Source organism: Peromyscus californicus, unplaced genomic scaffold (assembly GCF_007827085.1).
Source record: "Peromyscus californicus insignis strain IS unplaced genomic scaffold, ASM782708v3 Scaffold_17__1_contigs__length_78620276, whole genome shotgun sequence".
In the NCBI taxonomy this organism is placed as follows: domain Eukaryota; kingdom Metazoa; phylum Chordata; class Mammalia; order Rodentia; family Cricetidae; genus Peromyscus; species Peromyscus californicus.
The window spans coordinates 41,168,032-41,194,842 of NW_026294469.1; the positions used below are offsets into that span (position 1 = coordinate 41,168,032).

Below are 26,811 nucleotides of genomic sequence, written 5' to 3' on the forward strand. Positions count from 1 at the left end.
CCTACGGTCATCACACAACAGCTTACCAGAGGGTTCATCCATAGCCTTCTAAGTGGCAGTGATGGCATGGACTGTGGTCATGAGTTCTTCCGCAATGCCAAAGTTATTGTGGATGACCTTGGCCCAGGGGTGCTAAGCAGTTGGTGATACAAGGAGCATTGCTGACAATTTTAAGTGAGCTGTTGTACTTCTCATGGTTCATACCCATCACAAACACAGGAGCGTTAGCAGAAGGGTCTGCTGTGGGATGTTCTGTATGTCAAATGTGTTGCTGATTAGTCAATAAATAAAACACTGATTGGCCATTGGCTAGGCAGGAAGTGTAGGCGGGACAAGGAGGAGAATAAAGCTGGGAAGTGGAAGGCTGAGTCAGAGAGACACTGCCAGCCGCCATGATGAGAAACAGCATGTGAAGATGCCGGTAAGCCACGAGCCATGTGGCAAGGTATAGATTAATGGAAATGGATTAATTTAAGCTGTAAGAACAGTTAGCAAGAAGCCTGCCATGGCCATACAGTTTGTAACCAATATAAGTCTCTGTGTTTACTTGGTCGGGTCTGAGAGGCTGTGGGACTGGCAGGTGAGAGAGATTTGTCCTGACTGTGGGCCAGGCAGGAAAACTCAAGCTACAAGGGTCAGAGATGATGACCCTTTTGTCCCTACCCTTCAAGTGGGCTCTGGCCTTCTTTATGGTAGTGAAGATACCAGTAGACTCTACAACATAGTTGGCACCAGCATCACCCCATTTGATGTTGGCAGAATCTTGCTCCTGGAAGATGGCCATGGCCATTCTGTTGATGACAAGCTTCCTGTCCTGAGTCTTGACTATGCCGTTGAACTTTCATGGGTAGAATTATACTGGAACATGTAGACCATGTAGTTGAGATCAATGAAAGGGTCTTTTATGGCAGTAGTAAGTGGTATATTATCATTTCATAAGCCTGCAATGTTAAGCACCTAGGAATGTTTAGTAATGTTTTAATTTATAAATTGCCACATGGTAGTACTTTTTTGATAAATGACTTAATTTTATAATATATAATAACCTATTATGATTCTGTTTCTCAATTTTTAGTTTGTTTGTTTTGTTTTTTGAAATTGTCTCATTCTGTAGCCCAGGCTTGCTTTGTACTAAGCATGCAGTACAGACTGTCCTCAGATTTGTGGTGGTTTTCCATTCACTGCATCCCAAGCATTGGGATTACAGATGTAAGCCACAATGCCTACCTTCTGCTCCTGAGACAAAGCAATAAAAGACTTGATGTTCATGGATAGCGGTGTGTGTGTGTGTGTGTGTGTGTGTGTGTGTGTGTGTGTTCTCAAAGAAAAACAATAGAAAAACAAGAAAATTTCAAAGATGTTGCTGCATTCTGATGGCAAAGAATGTGATTGTGTTCTTTTGATATAGTATGCATCTAAAGTAGTGAGTGAGCAAAAGGTGTGCTGTGTTTTTGGTTGTTTAGAAAGTATCTGTTGAACATGTTCTGTATGCCATGTACTATTTTGAATGTTTAGAACTAATGTTGAATAAAGTAAGATTCTTGACTTTCATGGAATTTATCTGGAGGAAGACACATTAAACATAATTGGATTAAAAATAAAATATTAAGATTCTTGTGGTAAATTGTAGAGATACCCTTTAATTGCAATAATAGGAAATTTGTGACCTTCAGCAATGATGTTGAGCAAATTAGGAAGAATGGATATTAACAAGCTCGTGGGAAGACACTTTCCTATCTCAAGTAAAAGCTATGATGGTAAATGTGAGCATGCTAAGGCCAAAGACTAAGAGAAAGCCTGGAGCATCCAAACAGTGCCCTGAAACTCTTGAAGAAATGTAAAGGTGTGATATCAAAAATGATAAAGATGACCTTTGATCTCAGAGATCAAAGGGATTTCTCATAGAAAACCATAACTTAGTATGCTCCAATCCAAACAGGTATAACAGTGAAATGCTAATTGCTGGAAATGCTGTAGCTTTAAAAGTAGAATCCCCCCCGGGCGGTGGTGGCGCACGGCTTTAATCCCAGCACTTGGGAGGCAGAGGCAGGCGGATCTTTGTGAGTTCGAGGCCAGCCTGGTCTACAGAGCGAGATCCAGGAAAGGCGCAAAGCTACACAAAGAAACCCTGTCTCGAAAAGCCAAAAAAATAAAATAAAATAAAATAAAAGTAGAATCCCAGTGGTTCCTTCAATCCCTGGCACATACATCTTCAGCCTTGTATTTATTCCTGCACTGTTCCTGGAGGAAGTTGAATTGCATCGATCTGAATAAGCACAGCTCTGGTTAAACTGTAGACTTCAGTAAGTACTAACATTCGGAGTGTCTGTGTTTCCATTAAGGATCTTTCTTTTCCCTTTTGTCTTCTTCCTCAAAGGTTGTGAAGATGAGGAAAGAGGTGAAGCGAGTCCGAGTGCTGGTTATCCGAAAACTTGTAAGGAGTGTTGGCAGACTCAAGTCCAAAAAGTTAGTCGTGGGAAGTGACAACCCATCCTGTAGCTGGTGAAGTGTCAGAAACGTTCTCAAGTTTATAAGCTAGAGCGATGAGGATGCGTTCAGAACTGGAGTTTTCTGTATAGATAGGATCTAGGTGGGAGAGAAGGTACTGTGTCAGCATGCCCTTGTAGGTTTTGAACCTTTTTTGCTTAAGATGCAGAATCATTTCTTCCATTTTTCCGATTTTTAAGAAAGTTCTCCCTTTCCGCTTTCCAAAATTAAGTTGCCTTCAGGTTCCTTATGTGTTTTATGTAACTAGAAGTCATTTCAAGATATTAGTAAGTCTGAGATGCCTACCTTGAGTCAGTAATTTCATCAGCCTTTCTCGGTCTTAGTATTTTGAAATTTTCATGATCTTGTGGGAGTATTTGTCAGTTTATCATATGTTGTGTGATATTTTTTAGTAAAAAAAAAATTTGTATTTCCAGCATCAGTCATGTTAATGAAAATCAATTTAACAGTTCTTAGGGTTTAAACACAAGAATTTAGAAAACCTTCAAATTTGTGGTTTTCTATTTGTTCATAAATGTCCTAGAAGATAACCTCCCTTCTAATTAGATATTGAATATCTTTTTCTTTAATTCCAGAGAACAGTTTTTCAATTAATAAAAGTGCCTCCAGTCTTTAACTGGGTCCTAGGAGGCTTTTATTATGGTAGTACCGTTTTTGATCACAGACTGTAACTGACCTTGCCATTGAAAGACTAGAGAAAAGCTGCCTACCAGTCAGGCTAGTGTGCGTCCTATCCAGTTTCCAGCGCAGTGACTGCAGGTGTGTTGCAGGCAGGATGGGCTGGAGTGCTCGTCACATACTTCTTCTCAGAAACTTAAAATGCTGCTCACCATGACATGGCTCTAAAACTAATGTTCTTCTTGGTAATAACTGTCTTTTTACAGGGGCACTGAAGACGCACTCTTGAAAAACCAAAGACGAGCCCAAAGGTTGCTTGAAGAAATCCACGCCATGAAGGTAAGGCGTGTGAGTGTGCACTGTGCGCTGTTTCTCCTGACAGCTCGTATCTTGTGTGCATGGTGCCTCTTGATGGATTCCTAGGTTGCTCAAGGCTTTTTTGTGTGGCTGAACTTGGTGATGAGCGGCACGTTTGCAGAGCTGCGATATGTGTGAGTGTGCATATTTCCCTGTTTTTTAAATACTAGATTAATTTGAATCGAAACTGCCAAACTAAACTCATTTGTGTTTTATAGTGCCTTATGTCTACGGCTTTTATTTTTACAGTTACTTAGGCATGTATTCTAGACTAAGGTCACTAGTTAAAGGATTTGTGCTATTTGGAAATGGGGATGGTCATGCTGGTGGTTGACATCATGCTTCTCCTGCTGCCAACTCAATAAATTTTTATGTAGTGGTGTCAGCAGTTTATTAGGTTCTGTAGAACTTAAAATAAATGTCGTGTTGGACCAACATGGTCCATAGTGTTGTCTTTTAAGCCAGACTCTTCACTAACATAATTTTTAGGTCTTTTCACTGCCCTTTCTTTGTGGAAACTTTCATTTACAAAATGACATACCATTAAATGTCTGGAAGACTTTTATTGCTGAACTTAAAAACAACATTTGGTACCAGCAATTATCTTAACTGCAGGGTAATTTTGTGTGTATGTTTGACTTTTATAATTGGGTATGACTTCTAAGTTTGAGTTAGATAAAAGAGCAAAAGAATTATTTAACAATATTTTAATTGAGTTAAATTATCAATGCTTTTCACTCTTTCTTTTTAAGGAATAGAAAGGTGTTGAGTAGGGTACAGCTATTCCAGTTAATACGGAGACAGGTGTAGGAGATGCTCTTTGGTATGAAGCATATTTATTTGTATTTGTGACTCCTCCTACAGGACTGTCAGATACCTAACACCCATTTGATAGATCTTTCCTGTGATTTCTTCTAAGGACCAGTCTTTGTAATGTGAACCACTAGATAACTGCTGATTTCACTGTAAGAAGGATTTGGAGTTTGATAACCGTCGACTCCTTCCTTGTAACTCTCGATAATACGCTTTTGTTAGTTAGCAGGTTGTCTCTGTACTATAGGTGAAGCTCATTTTCTGTTCTTTAGTTTCATCAGCAGAAAAGTCAGACCTGTTGCTAGAGACCTTTACAAGGTTACTACATCTCTCTTCCCCACTGTATGAGAACACTTACTGTTAGCCCAGAGAGCCACAGTTTACTGGCTGTGTGTTGAATTCATACACTTTATAGTATGCGTATGTGAATTCATGGTGGGCATTAGGGTATTCTGGGTTGGCTAGTCTGACTTTTACCTTGTTTCTTTTGTTTTTTAATCTCTTTCTGTATTGACTTTAACATGGCATTATATTTAAATGTAAAAATTCAGACTAGGAATACTAGATCAACTACATGTTTACTTAGCTAAAGTATTTAGTTTCATTTCTGATCCATGGTACTTTTACAGAATCAGCCTTCTCTGAAAGAAGTAAATATACTTAGCATTTTTTTAATTGAAAGGTCTTTCATAATTTTGTAAGGAAATATTTTTCATACATAGGGGAGTATCAAAGAAATAGCCACAAAACAGTAGATTCACAGTCACAATTAAATTTGGAGGAAAACCTCTACTTACTATTTTTCCAGACGGGTTTTTTTTTTTTCCTTTGGTTCATATACCACTAGACTTTTATAATTGTGCTCATGATGTACTCTCTTACTTGCTTGGTATGATAATAGGGTATTTTGTTGCAAGATGTCATCCTCATGAAGAAAACCCCATATATTTTTAGAAATGGGAGTAGTTTCCTTTTGGCCATGGGGGAGGGTACAGGGACTAGAGCTTTATGATTCTATAAAATGATAGGTTCTAATTTTATATACTGTAAGTATGAGCCCCATCTCTGATTCTGTTTCTAATGGTATTCAGGCTCTTAAAGTGTTACTGTACATACTGGCTTCTGAAACAAGTTCTTTCTCATTGAGAGGCAGCTTATCAACTTAAAGATCCCCAGGTTACTTATCTGGAGACTAAAAAGACAAAACCGAAGCAAGCGAGTACAACAGACTTGACTTTTATGTGGATTCTGTGAACTCAGATCTTCATATTTACCCAGCAACATCACCTACTAAACCATCTCGCCAGTCCCTGACACCTTACTCTTCACAGTACTGGTTCTAAGAAACCTTTTGTGATACATTTTCATCCAGAACTGATCATCCTCTCAATACAGCTCATTCTATTTCCACTGTGGTCTGTTTCATGGCATTCCTGCTAATACTTAGGGAGGGTGTCTTAGGCTATTGAGTCAGCTTACTCAGCTAATTTTCCAAACATGTAGTGATATGTTTGGCATATGAATGTTGAGTGACTTAATACAACATTTTTTACTATATTTATAGTACTGGGATTATCCTGAATCCCTAGACATAAGTAAAATGATGCTAAACTATTAATAAAAAGATCATGAAATTGAGTTTTGTTTTATTATTTATTAGTGTTAAGTGTCAGAAACAAAAAGATAAAAAAAAGCTAGCTTTTCATTGTATAAAGTCACCTTAGTCAGCGCCCTAAGGCCATATAACTCTGTGTTTTTGCAATATTATTTGTGTGTTTCTGCATGTGTGAATACATGGCAGATGCGTGGAGGTCAGAGACAACTGGATCTCATGTTTCTCCGTGATGTAGTCAGGGGGTGGAACTAAAGTCTTCAGACTTGGTGGTGTCTTCACCCGCTGACCCATCTCACTAGCCCCTATTTCATTTGTTCAAATGCAGAACTTTTCTTCCTAAAGTGGAACAAGATCCCCAAGGTCTTGTGACCTTTGAAATGATGAACAAGAAATCTTGGTAGTGTGTGCAGAGATCAGTATATACTGCCCCTCTCGTACTCAGGAAACACCATTTAAAAACTAGGTTTTTTTTTTTTTTTTTTTTTTTTGGTTTTTCGAGACGGGGTTTCTCTGTGTAGCTTTGCGCCTTTTCCTGGAACTCACTTGGTAGCCCAGGCTGGCCTCGAACTCACAGAGATCCGCCTGGCTCTGCCTCCCGAGTGCTGAAAAACTAGTTTTTAAGTACCCCTTTTGCTTTCTGGAATGTAATTTCTTTAGCTAAAAGTCTGAGCTTTGAATAGGCCATATTCCTGACCCCTTAATATTGTTTCATTGTAGGTCCTGTATTGTAAACATTATGTCAAGCATATGGTGGCCTTACCTTACTCTTCTAAATACAAGCAGATGTTTCAAATGTAAGTGGTGTCTGTCTTCTGAAACTTCCGACCTACGGGGGCAAACAGACCAGGCTGCAGGATGAGTTAGTAAACATTAAATGCTCTTACTGATTAGGTTACAGTGCACACCAAGGTTTTGGAGTAAAGAACTGATTCTGAAATTGATCCATCCAAATAAACCTTCCTCTCAACTTAGTAGATACAAAAGATTTAGGAGTAGAAAGTGCTGGGTGTGGGATGAGGGAAGGGGTGTTGTTTTTATTTGATTTTTCAAGTTTTGTAATTCTGGAAACATGAACTTTTCACCCTGTCAGGATATTTCCTAATAACCATGAAAGTATCCAAAGCACTTTCAACCATTAATGTAAAAAAATCTGAACAAGCAATACTATCATAACTCCAGTAAGATATAATGGGTACTTGAAAAAGAAGAAAATATTACCAGCATATTTTGTAGGAAATAGCAGTAGAATACAAAGGGCCCTCAAGAAAGCAGCAATAAGTTCAACTCCTATAAATGGGTATGAACTCAGTTTGTGGATGAAATGGAAACAGATTTTTTCATTGTTTCTGTATACTTGAAGCCTATTTTTTTTAAAGTTTTGTTTACTTTGATTTTTCCTGTGTGGGGGTGTTTTGCCTGCATGTAAGTGTGCCTAAAACTCACTGCTCGGACATGGCAGCAAAGCCCCAGGGACTTGATTTGTGAGCTAAAGGATGTGTGATGGGACCCAACCCCATGTCCTCTACAAGAGCAGGAAGTGCTGCTGACCACTGAGCCCTCTCTCCGTTCCCCTAAACTGATCTTTTAAATTATATATAATAGCGTAAGACTTTTGTTCAGGAAAGTACACCATGTATTTAGTGCATATTATTACCTGTGAGTCTCTTAAAAATCCCTCTTTTCATCTCTTCCCCCTTCCATTTATTGCCTTTGTTCCCCAGACAATTCTGCTTCTGCTCTCAAGTGTCATCAATACATATGTGACTTTATGTATCTCTGAATTTTAGGATTCACAAGTAAGAAAAAGCATGCAATATTGAGACAAATTAGTTTCAAATATTTACATGCATCAACTTGAACATATAACTGTTGAATTTTTATGATGAAATCCATGTGCTTCTGGTTTTTCTGTAGTTAGAACACATCAGTACTTTGCACATGAAATTAATATTTTATGATAGCAAGAGAAGCTCATTAATGTATGTTTTCCTTGAATATGAAAACTTTGAGGTTCAATTCCCAGCACCCATATGGCCGCTGTGACTAATATACAGCCATCTGTAACTCCAGTTCTAGGGGCTCTGGCACCCTCTGCTGGCCTCAGTGGACACTGCATGCCCAGGATTTCAAATTTTGTAATTCTGGAAATGGGAAGTTTTCCCTCTGTCGGGGTGTTTCCTAATAACCATGAAAGTATCCAAAGCACTTTCAACTGTTCATGTAAAAATTGTGCCTGCAGGCAAAACACCCATACACATAAAAATAAAAAATCTTTAAAAGAATAAAATAAAAATTTGGGGGAAATTGCTCCAATTTTTAATTCTTCTTGGCAGTTTCTAGTAAAGTAGTAGGTATCTCCTTTATAAGCTCCCCTTTTCCTTTCTAAAGCAGCCAAACTCTATTTAATCTGTCATTTTTATGTGGGTTGAATTAGGGAGCAAAACTTGCTTTCTTAAATCCTCAAAACTGTTGTGATAGAATTTGCAGGTTTGGGGAACATCACAGTCTAAGAAAGCATCCTCGTTTTTAATGATCATATGTCTAATTAGTAATAAAATTGCTAACTTTAAAATAAAATGAAAAAATAGGAAAGTTCTTTAAATTCCATATTATATGTGCAGCTTTTGTACATTTTAGTTTAAAACTCTGCGTGTGTGTGTGTGTGTGTGTGTGTGTGTGTGTGTGTGTGTGTGTGTGTATAGAGTAGATTTCTAACTTTGCTGTCATACTGTTCTGTTGGAAACAAACATAATTAAAGAGGTGCTCACATCGAGGAAAACCATTGGTTAGTTTAGTGTCTGACGTGATTTAGGAAGATGCCACAGAGTGAAGACACCATGCTAACTTAGAACTAGAAAAATAAATGTGAACTACTAGAAATTCGTGCTGTGGTCAGTACAGTGCACTGCAGACCAAGCACACGGACAATAAACGCGTGGTGGGCATGGGCTTTTCAGCACTGTGGTTCTGGTGCACTGAACTGTACACCGCACTGTGCGATCACCGTTTTTATTATTGGCTTGTCTCGGTTTCCTTCAGAATTGATGTTGTCATTGTGTCTCAGTGTTTAGTTTCCATCTCAGTTCCTTGATTGTAGCATAGCTCAGACGGTTAATGTGTCTCTAGTAAAGTGTCTCATTGCTGGATCTGGAATGAATGGAAATGTAAAGGTCTAAGTGGTGACTAAAATTGCAAGTGGCGTTCCATTTTAAAGCCTTTTTTAAAAATATAAACACATCGAAGTTTTTTTGAGCAATTATGTTTTTTAAAATGATGGAACTGAAAGCAGAGTAGAGGAGTGACTGGCTAGAAGAAAGTAGATTGGATTAATACTGTGTAAAGAGACAGTGGTTAATGGATCTATCGTGCCTATGTAAAGCAGATATTTATTAAGCCTTGTTTTTCCATGTATGGTCCATGACTGCTTCAGGTATCTACCAGCTTAGTAAGGTTTCTGTTGCTGTGGTAAAACACCATGACCAAAAGCATCTTTGGAAGAAAGGTTATTTCCCTGCCCCATCACAGTCTATCATCAGAGGAAGTCAGGGCAGGAGCCTGGAGATAGGAAAGAACTGATGAAGAGGCCATAGAGGACCATTGCTTACCGACGTGTTCCTGTGGTTTGTTCAGACTGCCTTCTCGTTGCACCTAGGACCACCAGCCCAAGTATGGTACTGCCCACAGGCCACTCTGGGAGCATTTTATCTATTGGGATTATTCCTTTGAAATGATGCTAGCTGTGTGAAGTTGACATAAAACTAGCCAGTACAATTGGCCCTGTCATCTTCACACACAAACACATCACTGTGTAAGTAGAACCTTTCCTTTTCTCATTTAGCCCGAAGATAAATATAAAGTTGATATAAAACTCAAATAACTTATAAAGTCCCATGGTCTTCAGAAGTCTCTTTAAAACACCCAAAGTCTCTCTAAAATTCCAGTCTCTGTGGGCTCCTATAAAATCAAAAATAAGTATAAATACTTTCTTATTTCAAAGGCAGGAATGTAGGGCACCAGGTTCGTGCTGCTATTCTTGGCAATTGTCCCGTGACACTGGTGTCCCTACACTGCTGGGGTCTTCTGCTGCAACTGGGCTGCACTTTGACCAGTAGCCTCTGCTGGTCTCCTTGGGGACTCTGATCCTGCCTCATGGTTTATTCATGTAAGTCATGGGGTGGTATGTGCGTGTGAGTTTGGTTTCCTGAAGAGGCCAGAGATATCAGTCAGATCCCCCTGGAGCTGGAGGTACAGGCAGATCTGATAGGGGTGCTGGGAATCAAACTCCGGTCTTCAGGGAAAAGAATATGTGCTCTTAACCACTAAGCCATCTCTGATGAATATGAGTGTTTGGGATACAAATGTGTGTGTGCACTTCTGTCCTGGTACCTTTGAAGGACAGAAGAGGGCACTGTGTCCCTGAAACTAGAATAACAGATGATTGTGAGCTGCCATGGGATGCTGGAAATTGAACCTAGGTCTTCTGAATAATCTCGCTTTTTATAGACTATGCATTTTAATAGCATTCTTTGGGCTATAAAATAATGATCTCTACAACTTCCCTCTCTTTTCCCAGTTGCAATTTTTCTTTGTAGTCAAAATAATAAGGTTTATCTGCTTTGCTTTACTTCTATATCCCTGCAGTTATTCTTAACTGCAAATTCATACTTACTCACAAGTAATGGTAGTAAAGTTAAATCTCCCAGGCTGAAGTTCATCTGTTAGAATACCCTTCTACAGCGGGTCACGTATACAGTATTCCTTGGATTTCTGCAAGTTCAAAACTGTTTATTTTTTATTGTATTTACTTTTGTAGACTTGCTATTTAAAGACTTTCTGACTACATGTGAATCTTTGGGTTACAGATTATAGTCCTTGAAAATGTACTAAACTGGTATTGTGTGTTGCTGTAAGGGGAATGGACACGACACTTAAAGGTATTGGTTGTAGCTTTTCTAGTATATGGTGATTTCTTAACTGGTAGATAATTCTTCTTGTCTAGAAGTTAACATTTTAAATATCAAGTTTCTTAAATCAAGACACACAAGGAATTTAAATCACAATGCTCATAGATTAACTAGAATTGATGTTTTCTTTTACAGGAATTGAAACCTGATGTCATAACTAAATCCGCTCTTGATGATGATATCAACTTTGAAAAAACTTGCAAAAAGGTATATCTGTGGTAGAGATGAGGTACCAATGTGGAACACCTTATCTTGCCTCTTAATACTCTGTAGTTATTTTATCTCCTGGCATTCACCTCCAAAGTCTTTTGGCCTGCTCCCTCATTCCCATCTCCACTACCAAATTTTAATAGCTAAATACATGAAGTAGTGGAAAGTATTTTAAGAAACTAACTTACATCACTACTAAAAGTTTAGTTGTTTTTTTCTCTTTTACTTCTTGGTACTCGGGGTAACCCAGAATTCGTCTCTTCCTGTCTTTAATGCCCAGTAGCTTTGCAGTGTTAAAGGGAGTATTTTGTTGTTGGTCTTCTTTTGTTGAAAGACTTGTCTTCTCCTCTGCCTACTTCAAATGCATGTCAAGTACCTAATGTTAAACATCCATTTCTACTTCTTGTCTTTCCATTTATTTATTTTTAAGAGACTTTTTTTATTTATTTACTTTTATTTTATGTGCTTTATTGCTTTTGCCTGCATGTCCCCGGGATTAGAATCACAAACAGTTGAGAGCTGCCATGTGGGTGCTGGGAATTGAACCCAGGTCCTCTGGAAGAACAGCCAGTGTTCTTAACTGATGAGCCATCTCTCCAGCCCCTCCATTTATTTTTTTATGATTGTTTTTCATATGCTATATTGTATGTTCCCTAAGGACATAAAAACATTCTGTGTTTGGAATGTGTCTATTTCTTTTCTCATCTCTATTATAAAGAACATACTTACAGAATCAGAGAGAGATTTTATTTTGGCTCAGAAATTAAGGCGCTATTGTACACTGAGATGGATTGTTGGAGTTTATTACGAGAGTATAATAGCATAGATAGCCAGATATACAACAGCATGATGCAGTCTCTAGGGAGAGTGCAGACCCTGGCATCAGATGGAGATAGCATGGCAGGGTCTCTTATGAGAATTCAGAACACACATGTCAGGAAGGAGGAGTCTCTTGTATTTCTGAGGATGGAGTGATTTCACAGCACAAGCCAGAATCGGGGGTAGCTGGAGGAGCTGGCTCTCTGGCTCTCTGGTCACTGACACCTCCTTTGATGCATATTCTGCTGTTAGAGATCTGTCCATAGGAGTCTGTTAGCCAGGGTCTCACACAGTGCCTCAGTAGCCTTTAAGTATCTAAAAGGGAAGAGGGTGCTGCTGCTGCTGCCACTCCAGCATTACATTATAATAGCTATCCATCATGATGTAGAAGACTTGGTAGCTAGGGTTGCTCCATCTATGGCAATGGCTTCTTGTGAGGCTTAGTTACGTTTTGATGGATGCAGAAGCAGAGACAATGTGGATACAGGCAGAACTATAACTCCAAGCCCTCACTTGATGGTGCCAATAGGCCTTACTTTGCAAAGGATCCTTAGCCTCCGGAAACAGCTACTAACAGGGACCAAGCAAGCACCTGATATTGGAAGAAATTTCATATTCGAGATATAACATAGGACTAGTAAATTTAGAGATTGGTCCACTTCTGAAATTAGGACCTAAGGAAGATATAACTGGGATTTTTTTTTTTTTTTTTTGGTTTTTTTTTTTTTGGTTTTTCGAGACAGGGTTTCTCTGTGTAGCTTTGCGCCTTTCCTGGAACTCACTTGGTAGTCCAGGCTGGCCTCGAACTCACAGAGATCCACCTGGCTCTGCCTCCCGAGTGCTGGGATTAAAGGCATGTGCCACCACTGCCTGGCATAACTGGGATTTAATGTTAGCTAACTGAAGATAAACACTAGCCCCTCAGTGCAGATCTAACAGGTTGAGTATTGATGAGCTCTTCCCTTTCAAGCAGAAAAAAATGTCCCTAACTAAAAACTAAACTACTACTTTTAACAATTTTTGAAGAGTAGCATGAATGGTTAAAATTACCGTGTAATGCCCAGCCATCTATCACATTTACCTGTGCTGTCAAGTAGTTCGTGGTAAGCCTCATTTCACTTTTTGTTTGTTTGTTTGGTTGGTTTTTTTTTGTTTTGTTTTTTTTTTTTCCTGAGACAGGGTTGCTCTAGTTTTGGTGCCTGTCCTAGATCTCACTCTGTAGACCAGGCTGGCCTTGAACTCACAGAGTTCCATCTGGCTCTGCCTCCTGAGTGCTGGGATCAAAGGCGTGCGCCACCACCGCCCGGCCCTTATTTCATTTCTACACAACTCTTTATATACACCCAAAGTGTATAAAATTAATTCTGTTATTTTCCTCTCCGGTGGAAACACTTCATTTGTCTATTTTCAGGATTTAAATTAACAATCTTAGTTGTGTTCAGATGTAATATAATTGATATTTAAAATGTTTTGTTAATATCCAAAGTATTGTGCAGGGTTTTACCACAATTCATTTCATCAGCCAAAAAACTATTTCGGATACTTTAAAATGTTTTGTTATCTCCCAGTTATCATGTAGGGTTTCACCACAGGTCATTTGATCAGCCAAAAGAACTCTTTTGCATAATCTTCCTTAAAGTTTTACATTAATTTAAAGGAGAATTCCTGGAAATAAGCTGTGTCTTCATAAAGTGATGGAATAAAACTAGAGTGTTTTGGAGAGCTTGGAATGTCACAGACCCAGAGACTAATTACCTTATCTCAGTGAGCTCCATAGCCCCCTGAATAATTGCTTCCCCTTCTCTGTGTCAGAACTAACATCCTGGGACTAACAGGTACAAACCGTTGGAACCCATTAACTTAGCTCACCGCTAATTTCCACAAACCAAAAGCTGAGAATGTGAATGGAGGCTTCTTAGGCCTATAGGAAGGCTTCCCCTTTCTTGCTGTGACCACATTTCTGATGTGCCCACCATTGTATTTTAAACTTGCCTTGATTTATGAATTTCTTTGTTCTGTAAAACTATAAAATGTCATGAAGCTGCTTCCATGTTGGAATATGGAATTTGGGATAACCTAAATCAGTGTTCTTGGGCCTTGGTCAGTTAAATCCAGAATAAACTCTCTTACTCTCTTTAAGGTGGGAGCTGTGCATTGACATTAGTAACTTGTTGATTTATTTCTTTAGATAACATTTAGAGTTCAACTTAAGCCCAATTTATTGTTACAAATGTTAATACTCATATTCTTGCTCTCCCAGTGGGTTTATGACTTGTTTAAATAACATTTCAAAGAAGTTGTTCTGTACATAAGGAAGCTTTCTCTTTTATACACTTATTTTCATCCAGAGTATATTTGAAGAATTCTTTTCAAAATTGAATAACAAATGCCTTTGTGTTGATAATAAATACTCAAACGCCAAAATAAAATTGTTCCATTAAAAAATCGGGGTGTTTTCCACTTTTTGTTTAATTTATTTGAAATGGAAGAAACTGGAGGTGTGTGAAAAACCACAGTTTCCTGAGAATTTTCCATGACAAACATTGTGTCAGTTTTAAATAAGGAAAGCTGTGGTTTCCGTCATCCAGCCTAACCCCGGGAAGGCTTTGTTAGCATGCAGCTATCAGCACTTCAGAGACTGCAAAACCCTGAATTGCTGCACAGTGGATGCATCACAGGGTCTGCTCCTTTTGTATCCCTGTGACATTGTCTCTCAGATGAAGTTTATCACTTCTGCTTTGGATTAGTCATTTGTAAAGTAGAGTCACAACAGTTAGTCAGTAAATGTATAGAGGCAGTAGAGAGGCGGGCGGGCCTTCGGGGTATTTGTTCCTTTGAGTTCCTGCACTGAACACATGCCGGTACGAAAGACCAAGCTGTGGTGGTATTGTAGCCTGCTACACAGAGCAGCTAAGAGAATAAGCCTGTGCCCGCTGCTGCTGCTGCTGCTGCTGCTGCTGCAGCTGCTGCTGCTGCTGCTGCTGCTGCTCACAAGCCTCTGGCTTGGATTTGGTTGTTTCACTAATGTTTTTATTTCTTTTCTTTCTAAAAAGATTTAAAGTAGACTTCAAACAATTTAGTGCAAAAATTATTTGCAGTTAAGTCACAAATGATATGTGAATTAGAGGAAAACTTGTGGGGACATAGTAGACCAAATTCAGTTTGAGTTCCAGTTTGTTCCTACATAGCTAAATTAAATGATCTTGAAATCGAGTGTAGATTGTAGAAAAAAGCTCTTGGCCTATAGTCTTTTGTTAATATTGGAATTTGAATTTTAAAATTTAAGTGAAGCATTGTCTAAGGAAAATCTTAATAAATGTTTTAGAAGTTTGAGATGTTAAGTTTGCTTTCTTGGGAATAAAAGTAAAGAAATGTTTGAATTGTTAAATTTTACCTTCTTAGGAATAATCTGTCCTGGCACTATTTTTATTCAAATTAAACTGTAAGGTGTTCTATAGTGTGTGATGGAAGAAAAGCTGCAGAATCTTTGTCTGAGCACCTATAAGGAAACTAGACTGTGGACATGGAAATGGCTGTAGGAGAAAAACGGGCTTGAGAGGCACTCTCAAGTCTCTGTTAGACATGCTGGTGCAGATCAGTCAGATTCCAGGTGGAGCTTAGAGGGGTGTGGAGGAGGTTGGCCCCATGGGTGTGCAAAAAAGTAGCATGTGTTGTGAATGTACAGTAAGTGCTGCAGAATTCTATGTTTCTATCTAGTCCTCAAATATTTGTGAAGTGTTGGGAATGAGCTAGGTACTTGTTGCATTCTGAGCATACACCAAGGATAGAAGACATTCAATATAAGAGAGAACATTATTCCAGATCTTCATTAAATGAGACTTCAAACATTGTTGTCATCATAACTTAGCTTAACACTAATACAGTAATTGAGTCTTTCTTATTAACTTCATTTTCTTAGACATTTAAGCTCTTTGATAGTAGAAGCTATGATTCTTTTTTCAAATTTATAACCCATGATATCTAGCACAATTCTAAGTTTTTATAGACTTAAATTATAACATTATTTTAATTACTCAAGATCAGTTATGTTTTTATCAGTGTGATCTTTGTCTTTAGATTACATAAGTAACCTATCTAGAGAGAATATTTGCAAATTCTGTGACCTAACTAATACATACAAAAGATTGATAGATTTCAGTTTAATCGTTTCCAGTAGTGCCAGGTTAATATTGATGCTCTATATTTATTGCTTCCAATTTTCAGCCAGATTCAACCGCAACTGAAAGAGCAATTGCCAGGTTAGCAGTTCACCCTCTTCTGAAGAAAAAAATAGATGTGCTAAAAGGTATGAGTTAAATAACAAGTCAGTATGCTAAATGCATTTAGGTGTATGATTTTGGATAGATGATTCATTTATTTTAAATATCTTTAATGTATATAACTGGACATGTGTCTGCAAGTATGAAAGACGTTTGATATAAAAAGATTAAATCTGTATTTTATATAATTTTAATATATATTATATATAAAAATTATATAAAATAGATACAAAATTATGTTGAATATTTGATGTTTTAAATATTGATACAGCTCATACTGTGTCACATAATTTTTATATATCTTTTATAAAATATATTTATGAAATTAAGTACTTTGTCAAAGACTAAATACCACTTATTTTTATGCCTGAAAACTAATTCAGTGGCACTAACACAAAAATTAATGTTGTCATTTTACTGTTTTTAATGATATTTTTATTATTCTTCATAATTCAGAGATATGAAGAAAGTAATTTTCTTTTCATTTTGCAGTTTAAGATGGCTGTCTCCTAATGTGAATTTGGTGTTTAAGTAATGAAAAGATTTCTTTGTGACCTCAGACTCCTGTTCCATACATACTGTAGATTCCAGTTGTCCTCTTATCTGTTTGCACATAGCTGAAGCAGCACTGTGTGGGGACAATGACACTTTGTATGTGCCGGTGCTGAAACAAGTCTTGCACTATCTTCCTTGCAGCTGCTGTACAAGCCTTCAAAGATGCAAGGCAGAATGCTCCTGAGGCTGGGTCATCAAAGAATACTTCAGAAGAAAACCAGTGCAAGGATACTCTGGGTTCAAAGGATGATGCAAGGCAGTTACAGCATCATGAGAGAACTGTTGTCAGTGAGCAGAGAGGAAAAGATGCCAAAACAGTCGCAAAGAAAGCAGTCAGTGATTCAAAGGAAAGAATGGCCAAGATAGAAGATGGAGCCAAAGCAGTGGCCACTCCATGTTCTCCAGGGATACCTTCAGGAAAGGATGCTGTGGTTACCTCTGCACACCAGAAGGCACCTGCTGACGCAAACCAGAAAGCCTCAACCAAAAGCACGAAGAGAGAGAGTGAGAGCACCCCTGGCGGGAGCAGTGGCAGTGAGGAAGAGTTAAGTGAGGAGGAAAAGGAGTACTTCGACGACAGCACGGAAGAGAGGTTCTACAAACAGTCTTCCGTGTCCGAGGACAGCGACAGTGGTGATGACTTCTTCATTGGAAAAGTGAAGCGGACACGAAAGAGGGACTGTAGTTTGCGGTCCTCGGCTAAGGACCAGAAGCCCCTCCCAAAGATGTCACCTAAAACAAATACACTCGAAACCAATTGGGGTGTAAGAAATGATCAACACAAGCGAATTCCAGAAGCCAGGAAGTTAGAATCTGTGTTTTTTCACTCTTTATCTGGACCTAAAAGCTCCAGAAGGTAAGGGCATGTTTTTATTCTGAACTGATTTAGTTCATTTGTTTACTGTCTGAAGTGGTTGCATATCTTCACAGTATGAGAGAAACTCCTCATATACCTGCTTTGTGTCAGCCCTGCTGGGTTTTGCCTGGTGCGCTCTCTCCGTCTTCATGATGGGGAGCATGTGAACATACACAATAGGAACACACTGCCCAGCTTCACGAGAAGAAGTCATTCCAACTAGGTGACACAGCTGGGTAATTTAGGTTTGGTTCTTTCATTATCAGGGTTCCAAAATTTAGATCATTGTTGCTAGAGTTTTCCTGCCTGGCCCACAGTCAGGACAAATCTCTCTCACCCGCCAGTCCCAAGCCGCTCAAACCCGATCAAGTAAACACAGAGACTTATATTGATTACAAACTGTATGGCCGTGGCAGGCTTCTTGTTAACTGTTCTTACAGCTTAAATTAATCCATTTCTATTAATCTATCTATTAATCTATACTTTGCCACGTGGCTTGTGGCTTACCGGTACTTTACATCTTCCTTGTCCTGATGGCGGCTGGCAGTGTCTCCCTCAACCAGGTTCCTGTTCTCTCCTTTCTCCTCTCTGTTAGTCCCGCCTATACTTCCTGCCTGGCCACTGCCAATCAGTGATTTATTCATTGACCAATCAGCAACACATTTGACATACAGACCATCCCACAGCAGATCATTTTTATGAAAAGCTTTAAAAAGTTTCACGTCTGTCTTGATAAACAAAAGTTTTCTGATACATGTGTGATAACCTACTACCATTCCAAACATGGCTCCTTCCATGTTTCAGTGCATGAGGCTGCCTTTCTCCAGACTGATTTATTTTGGGATACTGCTCTTCGTCTCTGCTGATAGCCACTTTTCACGGCTGGTCTGCTATAAAGTTTCATTTCATTTATCATTTTTATCTGATGGAGAATACTGATGCATTTTTATGTAGAGGCTGTGACTGTCAATAATGACCCTTTTTTTCTGTGTATTTATTGGTCAGAGGTACTCTTTAATAAAATAATACAATGTAAATATTTTTTCTAAACCTGACATAGAAAAGAACTTCAAACAACTTTAAAACCTTGAGAGTAATTTAAATATTTACCTATCTAACTCAGTCATACCCAAAAGGTTTCTAGATTTTTCGTGTTTCTGCACCTAAAATGTAGGCATTAATTTTCATTATGTATAAATCATTCTCCCCTTGAGAAAGTGTTTGAAGTTTTTTATGTAGACAGTATCCAAGAGCAAGACAGTGAAAATGGATTGATTTCCATTTTAGCAGAAGTCCCTGTGTGAGTGGAAAGGTAGGTGTGCTGTGGGATGGTCTGTATGTCAAATGTGTTGCTCTGATTGGTCAATAAATAAAACACTGATTGGCCAGTAGCCAGACAGGTAGTATAGGCGGGACTAACAGAGAGGAGAATTGAGAGAACAGGAAGGCGGAGGGAGACACTTCCAGCCTCCGCCATGACAAGCAGCATGTGAAGATGCCGGTAAGCCACGAGCCACATGGCAAGGTATAGATTTATAGAAATGGATTAATTTAAGATATAAGAACAGTTAGCAAGAAGCCTGCCACGGCCATACAGTTTGTAAGCAATATAAGTCTCTGTGTTTACTTGGTTGGGTCTGAGTGTCTGTGGGCCAGGCAGGAAAACTCTAGCTACATAGGTGTGTGTGTGTGTGTGTGTGTGTGTGTGTGTGTGTGTGTGTGTGTGTGTGTGTGTGTGTGTGTGTGTGTGTGTGTGTGTTTGGCTGTTGGTGGAGTGAGCAAATGGATGCTTTATCATCTACTCCATCAACAGAAGATTTTGTTTGCCTTGTAGCTCCTAATGCTGTTGTCTTTTTCTTTCTGGTTTTTTTTTTTTTAGGGATTCCAGAGAACAGGTCCCAAAGAATAAAGCTCCAGGTGTGTACTAATGACTGCTCAGACTGACAAGCAATACTTTGCCACAGTGAGAGGATGGAAATTGTCATCTTCTAATAGTACTACTGAATTGTGTCCACACCATGGAAATGCAGTGCCGTATCATTTTCAAGATCATTCCTTTTTTTTTTTTTTTTTAAAGTGGTTAAATTATAGTAATCCATTTCCTTAATGGGTTCCTTTTGGCTTGTTTTGTCTCCCATTGTTAGCAGAACTGCTTACTCTCTTGATGTTACTGTTAGAAAGATAGACTCACTCAGTAACAATCTGCTTTCAAGATTAGCTCCATAATAGCTCCTCGTGGAAGTTTTTACCATGAAGCTGTTTTCTGTTGGGTGTCAGCTTTAAATTATGACATATTTTGTCTAAGTAAAATGAGATTCTTCAGCCGGGCGGTGGTGGCGCACGCCTTTAATCCCAGCACTCGGGAGGCAGAGCCAGGCGGATCTCTGTGAGTTCGAGGCCAGCCTGGTCTCCAAAGCGAGTTCCAGGAAAAGCGCAAAGCTACACAGAGAAACCCTGTCTCGAAAAACCAAAAAAAAAAAAAAAAAAAAATGAGATTCTTCTTTAGTAATTGGTGTAAAGAGATGAGATCTGTCCTGTTCGGGCATATGTAGTTGTAATTTTTGCTTTCTCTTCCCAGATTTTCCAGAAGATGAACCTCCAATCAAGAGTCAGTTTACAAAGAGTGCAGGAAGACGGTTTGAGAGTAGGAAGCAGCAGGATCCTGCTCCTCTGCATCCTTCATGGGAAGCGAGCAGGAGGCGGAAAGAGCAGCAGTCCAAAATCACTGTCTTTCAGGGGAAGAAAATCACATTTGATGATTGATTGCTTACTGCTTTTCTGAGCTTTCTGTCAAAAGTTTTGTTATTTTTATTTTTTAACGAATCTATTATTTAAATAAGTCTCTTTGGAAGAGTTATAAAATATATTGCTTGTTTTTCCTTTTTTTTGTGAGTTTGGGATATGTTTACATAATCTTTTACAGATCTCTGAATTTGTTTCATAAGAGTGCTTACCCCGAATTATTTCTTATATAAGATAATTTAGAGATTGTCATCCATGATTATAAAATATATTTCACTAGTTCAACTTTGCCTGTTGCCTTGAAAATAAGGCAAAAACAGGGCTGATGAGATGGTTCACTTCCTGCAAAGCCTCATGACCTGATTTTGACCCCTGAGTTTCCCATATTGGAATGACAAAACCAACTCACAAAAATTGTTCTCTGCACGTGCACAGTGTGGCACATGCATGTGTATACACACACTCACACAATAATGTCAAAAAATGTAAAGATATTTAAAATAATAGTGGAAAAATGAATCATGACTACTCAAAAATAAATATATTTGTTAGAAGTTATTTTTATAAGCAAAACAAATGGTAATTTTCATTGTGGTTATAGCAGTAATATAAATTAAATACTAATTTTTCAAACTTGTAGTTACGTATGATCTTATCTTTGTAGTGTTTAAGCAACTTGTTTATGTATAGTAACCAAAAAATGAATGAGTTCTGTATACCCCTGCAATAAGTATTTCCGTTAAATGAAGAAGAATGGTTATCTAGAATCCTAGTTTCTTCTGTCCACTTTGTGTTAACAAGGAGCAAGTACTGGATACAAAATGTTGGTGATAAAGGAAAGAAATGCGTGATGTCTAGTTATTTTAGCCATATATTGCTTTTGGGGGGCACAGTACTGGGATTTGAACCTATGCATCCTAGGTCTTCTGCTTGGGCTCTCACTGAGGAGCTTGCTGTGTGGCTCAGGCTAGCCTTGGATTTTACTTTCCCAGTGCTGGGAAGGCAGGTGTTCCACCACACCTTGCATTGAAATGTTTGTAAAGAGTCCTCAATGGTTAACTTGAAGGACAAATTCTAGAAGAAAGTGGGATTGAACTGGCTGAGTAGAGGAGCTGTGACTCCTAAAAAACCATCTGTCTACTTCATACAGTACTCTAAAGGAAGAGGACTTTTTGTAAGGTCTTTAATCATTTGCCCTATTACTACTGTGTAAGACATGAAAGGTCATTGGTTAGTTAAAGAACGCTTACTGAATTCCATGTTGCCTTCATGTTAGTGCTATTAGAAGAAGGTAAGGCCTTCCACTTAGCCTATAAGCACGAGCGACCAAGTCCAGGTTCTATTTTACAAGCTTAGGAATATGAGTAGCTAGAACAATGGAATTCAGATTGTGGTGTAGATATGGGGTTTTTTTTTCTTCAGTCTGTACATCATTCCATGCGTGTGTGTGCACGTGCGCATGTGCACACACACTTAAAGCAAAATATTTGTGTGTACCTCAGACTTACCCAAACTAAAGTTGGGAGTGCTCTTAACAGATTTGCAAGTCTGCCTAAGAGTGTTTCTCCAGCTAGGAGTCAGAGATGGTCCACCTAAGAGTTAGAAGCCAACTTCTACATCTACTGCTAGTTTGTTACATGGAGACTTTACAATGGCAGTGAACTTATCTTAGACCCTGGTTTCCTCCTGCTTTGCTCCAGTGACTCCAGATAGACCAGCTGCTGGCGTAGGGTAGGACTTCTCAGTTACTGATGACTGCTCTTACTCTCTGGAGATGTTGAGGTTATTACATGAAAGGTACTACAGCTGTCAGGTATAGTCTAGACATAGTGCTGAACTCTAGCAGTAAAAATTCTGTTCTTTGAGCCTAAAATGTTATGATTCACAAGTTAAAAAACCCTGGTTAGTGGCTCTCATCACCTCACTATAATGCTGTTCTAGTACCACAACCTGATTTCAAGTCTTCCCGTTGTTAGGACCACAAACTGCCTGGGCCTGTGTGAGCTCCTCCACATTGCATAGACTGACCTACCAGATCCTTGAGGGAACCCATCTGCAGATCTTTCTAGAGCCTTCCTCGTCAGTGTTTAGCCTCACAAGTTCTCTTGACATTATCACACCTCGGACTGTTCAGTGGGGAGACATACTTATATTCTGTAATATCTTGGCCCAAGAGTGGTCTCGGTGTTAGCTGGCCCCTCTGCAGATAGCAAAGTCAGCCACTTAGTGCTGGTGTGGCTCTTGTTCTCTAACGTGCAGGCATGTGGTCTTAAACTTAAAGCTCCTGTCCAAACTCCTGCAACCAACTTTCTCTGAACTCGGGAGTTAATCGGGCTTGTGGTAATCTGGGGACGTTTGTGTCAGAAACCACCAATTCTTGATAAAACAGTGATGGTTGTCACAACTTAATTTGCCCATCCCGTACTGCAGACCCATGGTAGCCTTGACAGAACCCATTATCTCAGTGAATACCAGCCTGGCAGCCACTGGAAATGAGCTTGCACATCGACAGGGACATTCCTAAGAATTACCTAACTGGATGGTTATTCAGGAAGTCACCTACTTGCCTTTGTTTGGTGGAAGTGAGAGCTTGCTTAGCTTGATAACATTATCCCCTAAGCTAGCTCTTCAGGAACACAGGCAGCTTGACATTAAGGCTGCCTTAGAGAGTAGAAATCTATTAAGGTAAATAGTACACTAACCAAAGCCTAGATAGAGGGAAATCTGAAGAAGGTAATGTCTGCTCCTTGAGGCTTTAAAAGTTTCTGACATTTTCTAAGAGTCAGATAATGCACAAGTGTAGGCTGTGAGTGCCTACTCAGGACCAAGCTGGACTACTCTCAACTCTCACCAGGGGAGATCACACCCCAGTGGGTAAGTGATGAAAGCATGTCTGGGTAGATGCTCAGCAAGTATTGCTTCAGGCGCTTAAGGGAATATATCAAGTTAGCACAACACTAAGCTACATGAAGCAGACTGCAGTGGCCTTACACAGCGGAAGAACTCAACTCCACAAGAAGAATTCAGAAACTATCACCAGCCTTAAACAGGCATAGGGGACTGATTTTACAAAATGAGATATACATAAGGTGTGGCCCAGTGCACAAGGAGGCAGGAAGTGGCAATAAGTAGAAATTGAGGAAGGGCAGATAGTGAACTTAACAAAGACCCTGAGTAAGCTAAATTAAATATATTCCTACCTATAGGACACTTTAAAAAGACAAGAGAAAGCATAGTCTAACCTAAAGCTACAGATAATGAATTGGGAATTATAGAGAAAGGTATTATGTACATGCCTGTGTTGTAGCACTCAGGACTGAAGTAGGAAGACTGAAAATGAGGTTAAGCTAACTCAAAGAAAATTCTGAAGTTAGAAAGTGCAATTACCAAGTCAAGTTGAGAAGGATTCCTATGTCAATTGAGATTACGCAGTTTGAAGAATAGGAGATAAAAGACTGAGGGGCTTGAGAGATGGCTCAAAGGTTAAGAGCACTTGCTGTGTGATTATGGGGACCAGAAGCCCAGTACCCAAGAGAAGCTTGGCGTCCTGCCAAAGTCCTGTAACTCCAGCTCTCAGTGATCTGACACCCACTTCTGATCTCACTGGGCACACACAGTCTCATTCACACATTCATGCTTTATATACACATTAAAAAACAAACAAAATGGGATTTTTATGTAACCAGAGTTCACAGTCAGCTGTATTTCCCAAAGACTAGGAAAACATCCACATCAAAACTTCAACATGAACATTCATAGTGCAAATAATATATCAAATAATATATCAACCAAAATATCTAAACAAAAGGTGATCCTCACATACAGTGAGATATTAATCAGCCATAAAGAAAAATGAGGTATTGTTACCATAGCTTGGTTGAACCGTGAGAACATGCTAACTGAATGAAACCTCTTGGATCAGTTATCTGTCCCCGTATGTCACATTCTGTGCTTTGGTGTAGTAGATAATAACCACCAAACAGTCTTGGCTATTTGGAAGTGATGGGCAGCTAGTCTACCCACCATTTGGTACCAGTTTTGCGATGCATAGTTCATCCAGCCTCCTTGGTTTTCAACATGCTTGGGTTAGCCACAAAATACTCCAGTTTCCATTTTGTGTCACCTCTTGGTCTACTTAGTCAAAACACCAGGTCATAAGATAAAATGCCAGACCATGAAAGGAGTTGGTCATGTAGGGCTCTTCATCTAGACGAAGTTTCACATAATTTGGAAAGAAGTATTACCAAGTCAATTTCATTGCCCATGTTGAAACTTTTTCCTGTCAACCAATACAGTGCTTTAATTGTAGAGTAAGTATCCATGAACAAATTTGTTCAATTGAAATTCAATCTGGAGATTGTTTCTTATCTCTTCTGTTACTTCATAACTAATTTTGCTAATGGTATGAATCATAACGTAAATATTTTTGGAGATAGAGGTTTGCCAGGGGGTTGTGACCCACAGGTTATCGCTGCTCTAGAGCAACCCCATCTACATCTGTTAGAAGCAAGCCAGACCATAGCCTGTGGCTCCTAGGAGATGGCTGTACTTCACTAGATCTGTTTCTCCCACCTCACTTCTCTGATGGAGTCAAGGAAAGTTCATTTTTTAATGTATCCATTCATATTTTTCTAATCTCAGCTTCCTATGTTCTATGTCCCAATTTCATTGCTACCACCTCATTTATGTTATAGACATAACTTATTATATATAATCAAGTTCCTAAGTCACTACAACCTTCCTGTCTGCTTTAAGCCTTGCTTAAGAGAACCCACCCAGTGTGGAAAAAAAAAAAAATCTGTCATAAGCCTTGAGCATCCCTGCCAGCTTGTTCAGTGTACTAAGAATGCCAGGACCAGTTAACTTTTAACCATGTTCATTTCTCAAGCTGTAGTTATGCTAACCAATCATGAGGGATGGACAATATCTCCCTAGCACAAAATGTTTCCATCCTCTAGTACAATCCACTGCATGTACAAGAGTCTACAATGGTTCATTGTGTTTCCTTTGCAGGACTTTGGACAATATAGGCATATAAGAAAGGTCACCATTAGGCTTGGGTTACCCAAACTTTGCACATTCCCAAGATTTGCCTATCTTCCAGACTGGTTCTTTTGGGAAGCAAGCTCTGAACTAACATTCCTGCCTGAACAGAATTGTTTGTATATGTAAGAACTTGGGCCATCGAATACTTACTTGATCAGATAGTGTGTTTAGCAAAGTGATTTACGAGTATCTGTGTACCCTGGAGAAACAGGCTAAGTAGCAAAGGTCAGTCATGAAAATGTCTGGGTTGGGGGGGCAGGGAGTGTGTAAAACTGACCCAATAAAAACCTAAGACACCAAGGGTCAGGTGAGCATGCTTGCATTGTCTATCATTGTAAGGAGAAGGAAGCACAACCTGAGAAAAACCTCTATTTAGGACCTCTTTCTTGTCTGCTTCCTAAGAGATTAATTTGTATTACAAATTGACAATGTGATCAATGAGTTACTGCTAGAAAAAGGATTTATGTTTTTCTCTAGAAGGCTGAAGCATGAATTGCTGAGGTTAGTCAGATTGGCAGTGTGCACCTATGTGACAGAGTCCCTATTTAGAATCGGAAGGAGGGAGGGAGGGAGCAAGAATGGAGAGATGAGGGGGGGGGAGGGGAGGGGGATGGGGGGGAGGGGGAGGAGAGGGGAGGGGAGGGGAGAGAATGCAAAAAAAGAAAGGAAGAAAGAAGAAGAAAAGAAAGCCCTAGTCACTGGGGATCAGATGAACTCAGACTAACATTTCATACTTGTGATGTCATTACACAGAATGTGTGGTCATGGCTCCACTGAGAAAAGATGCCTAGAAGCCTGCACCTGTCTTCTTTGAATGTCAAGCCATGCCCCTTTTCTCTGTGCTAATTTTAATCCGATATCCTATCATTGTAATGATGATGATGATGATGATGATGATGGTAAATCACAAAACGTTCAACAGGTACAATAGCTTTTCCTGAGTCCTTCGAGTCTTTCTAGTGAGACATTGAGACTTGGGGTACTGGAGGACTGAAATCCCCCTGGGGAGCTGGCATAGGCATCATATTCATGCTGAGTGTTCTTGTTTTTACTGTGAGTAATAAAAATTACTTGGTTCTGATCCAGCATCTCATTCCTCCACTCAGTCATGAAAATTCTCATGCCATGGTAAAGTTTATGATATCCCCAAATAACCCTGCTATTCCTCTAGTACTTTAATAGCTTCATGTTGAAATGTGTATTCCTAATCCATCTGGAATTTATCCCTCTGCATTCTGGAAGGTTAGCAAGCTACTTAATCAAACTAATTTATAATAGTACTCAACTAATCTACATTTCTTTGTTCATTCTCTGGTGTGTGTGTGCATGCATGTGTTGCGCATGTGTGTGTATGTGTGTGTGGCGGGGGGAGGAGATAGATAGAGAGTATTTCTTTTGTTTATATTGGGTTGTGTTTGTTTTGTTTGA

At 39.2% G+C, this 26,811-nt stretch overlaps 1 protein-coding gene across 3 annotated transcripts in view; it reads left to right on the forward strand.

The window, feature by feature from the left end:
- Positions 1 to 21,194, forward strand: part of Srfbp1 (serum response factor binding protein 1) — a 28,065-nt gene extending 6,871 nt beyond the window's left edge. Inside the window, exons 2-8 of one of the 3 annotated variants that reach the window (XM_052742177.1) lie at positions 2,378 to 2,502; positions 3,393 to 3,465; positions 11,011 to 11,082; positions 16,129 to 16,210; positions 16,881 to 17,595; positions 19,475 to 19,512; positions 20,174 to 21,194. In XM_052742177.1, coding sequence (XP_052598137.1) covers positions 2,378 to 2,502; positions 3,393 to 3,465; positions 11,011 to 11,082; positions 16,129 to 16,210; positions 16,881 to 17,595; positions 19,475 to 19,512; positions 20,174 to 20,358 — 1,290 coding nt within the window. In that variant the 3' untranslated portion in view covers positions 20,359 to 21,194. The remainder of the gene's footprint in view (positions 1 to 2,377; positions 2,503 to 3,392; positions 3,466 to 11,010; positions 11,083 to 16,128; positions 16,211 to 16,880; positions 17,596 to 19,474; positions 19,513 to 20,173) is intronic. The other 2 variants (XM_052742178.1, XM_052742179.1) reach the window with 2 other exon arrangements.
- Positions 21,195 to 26,811: the final 5,617 nt, after the last annotated feature.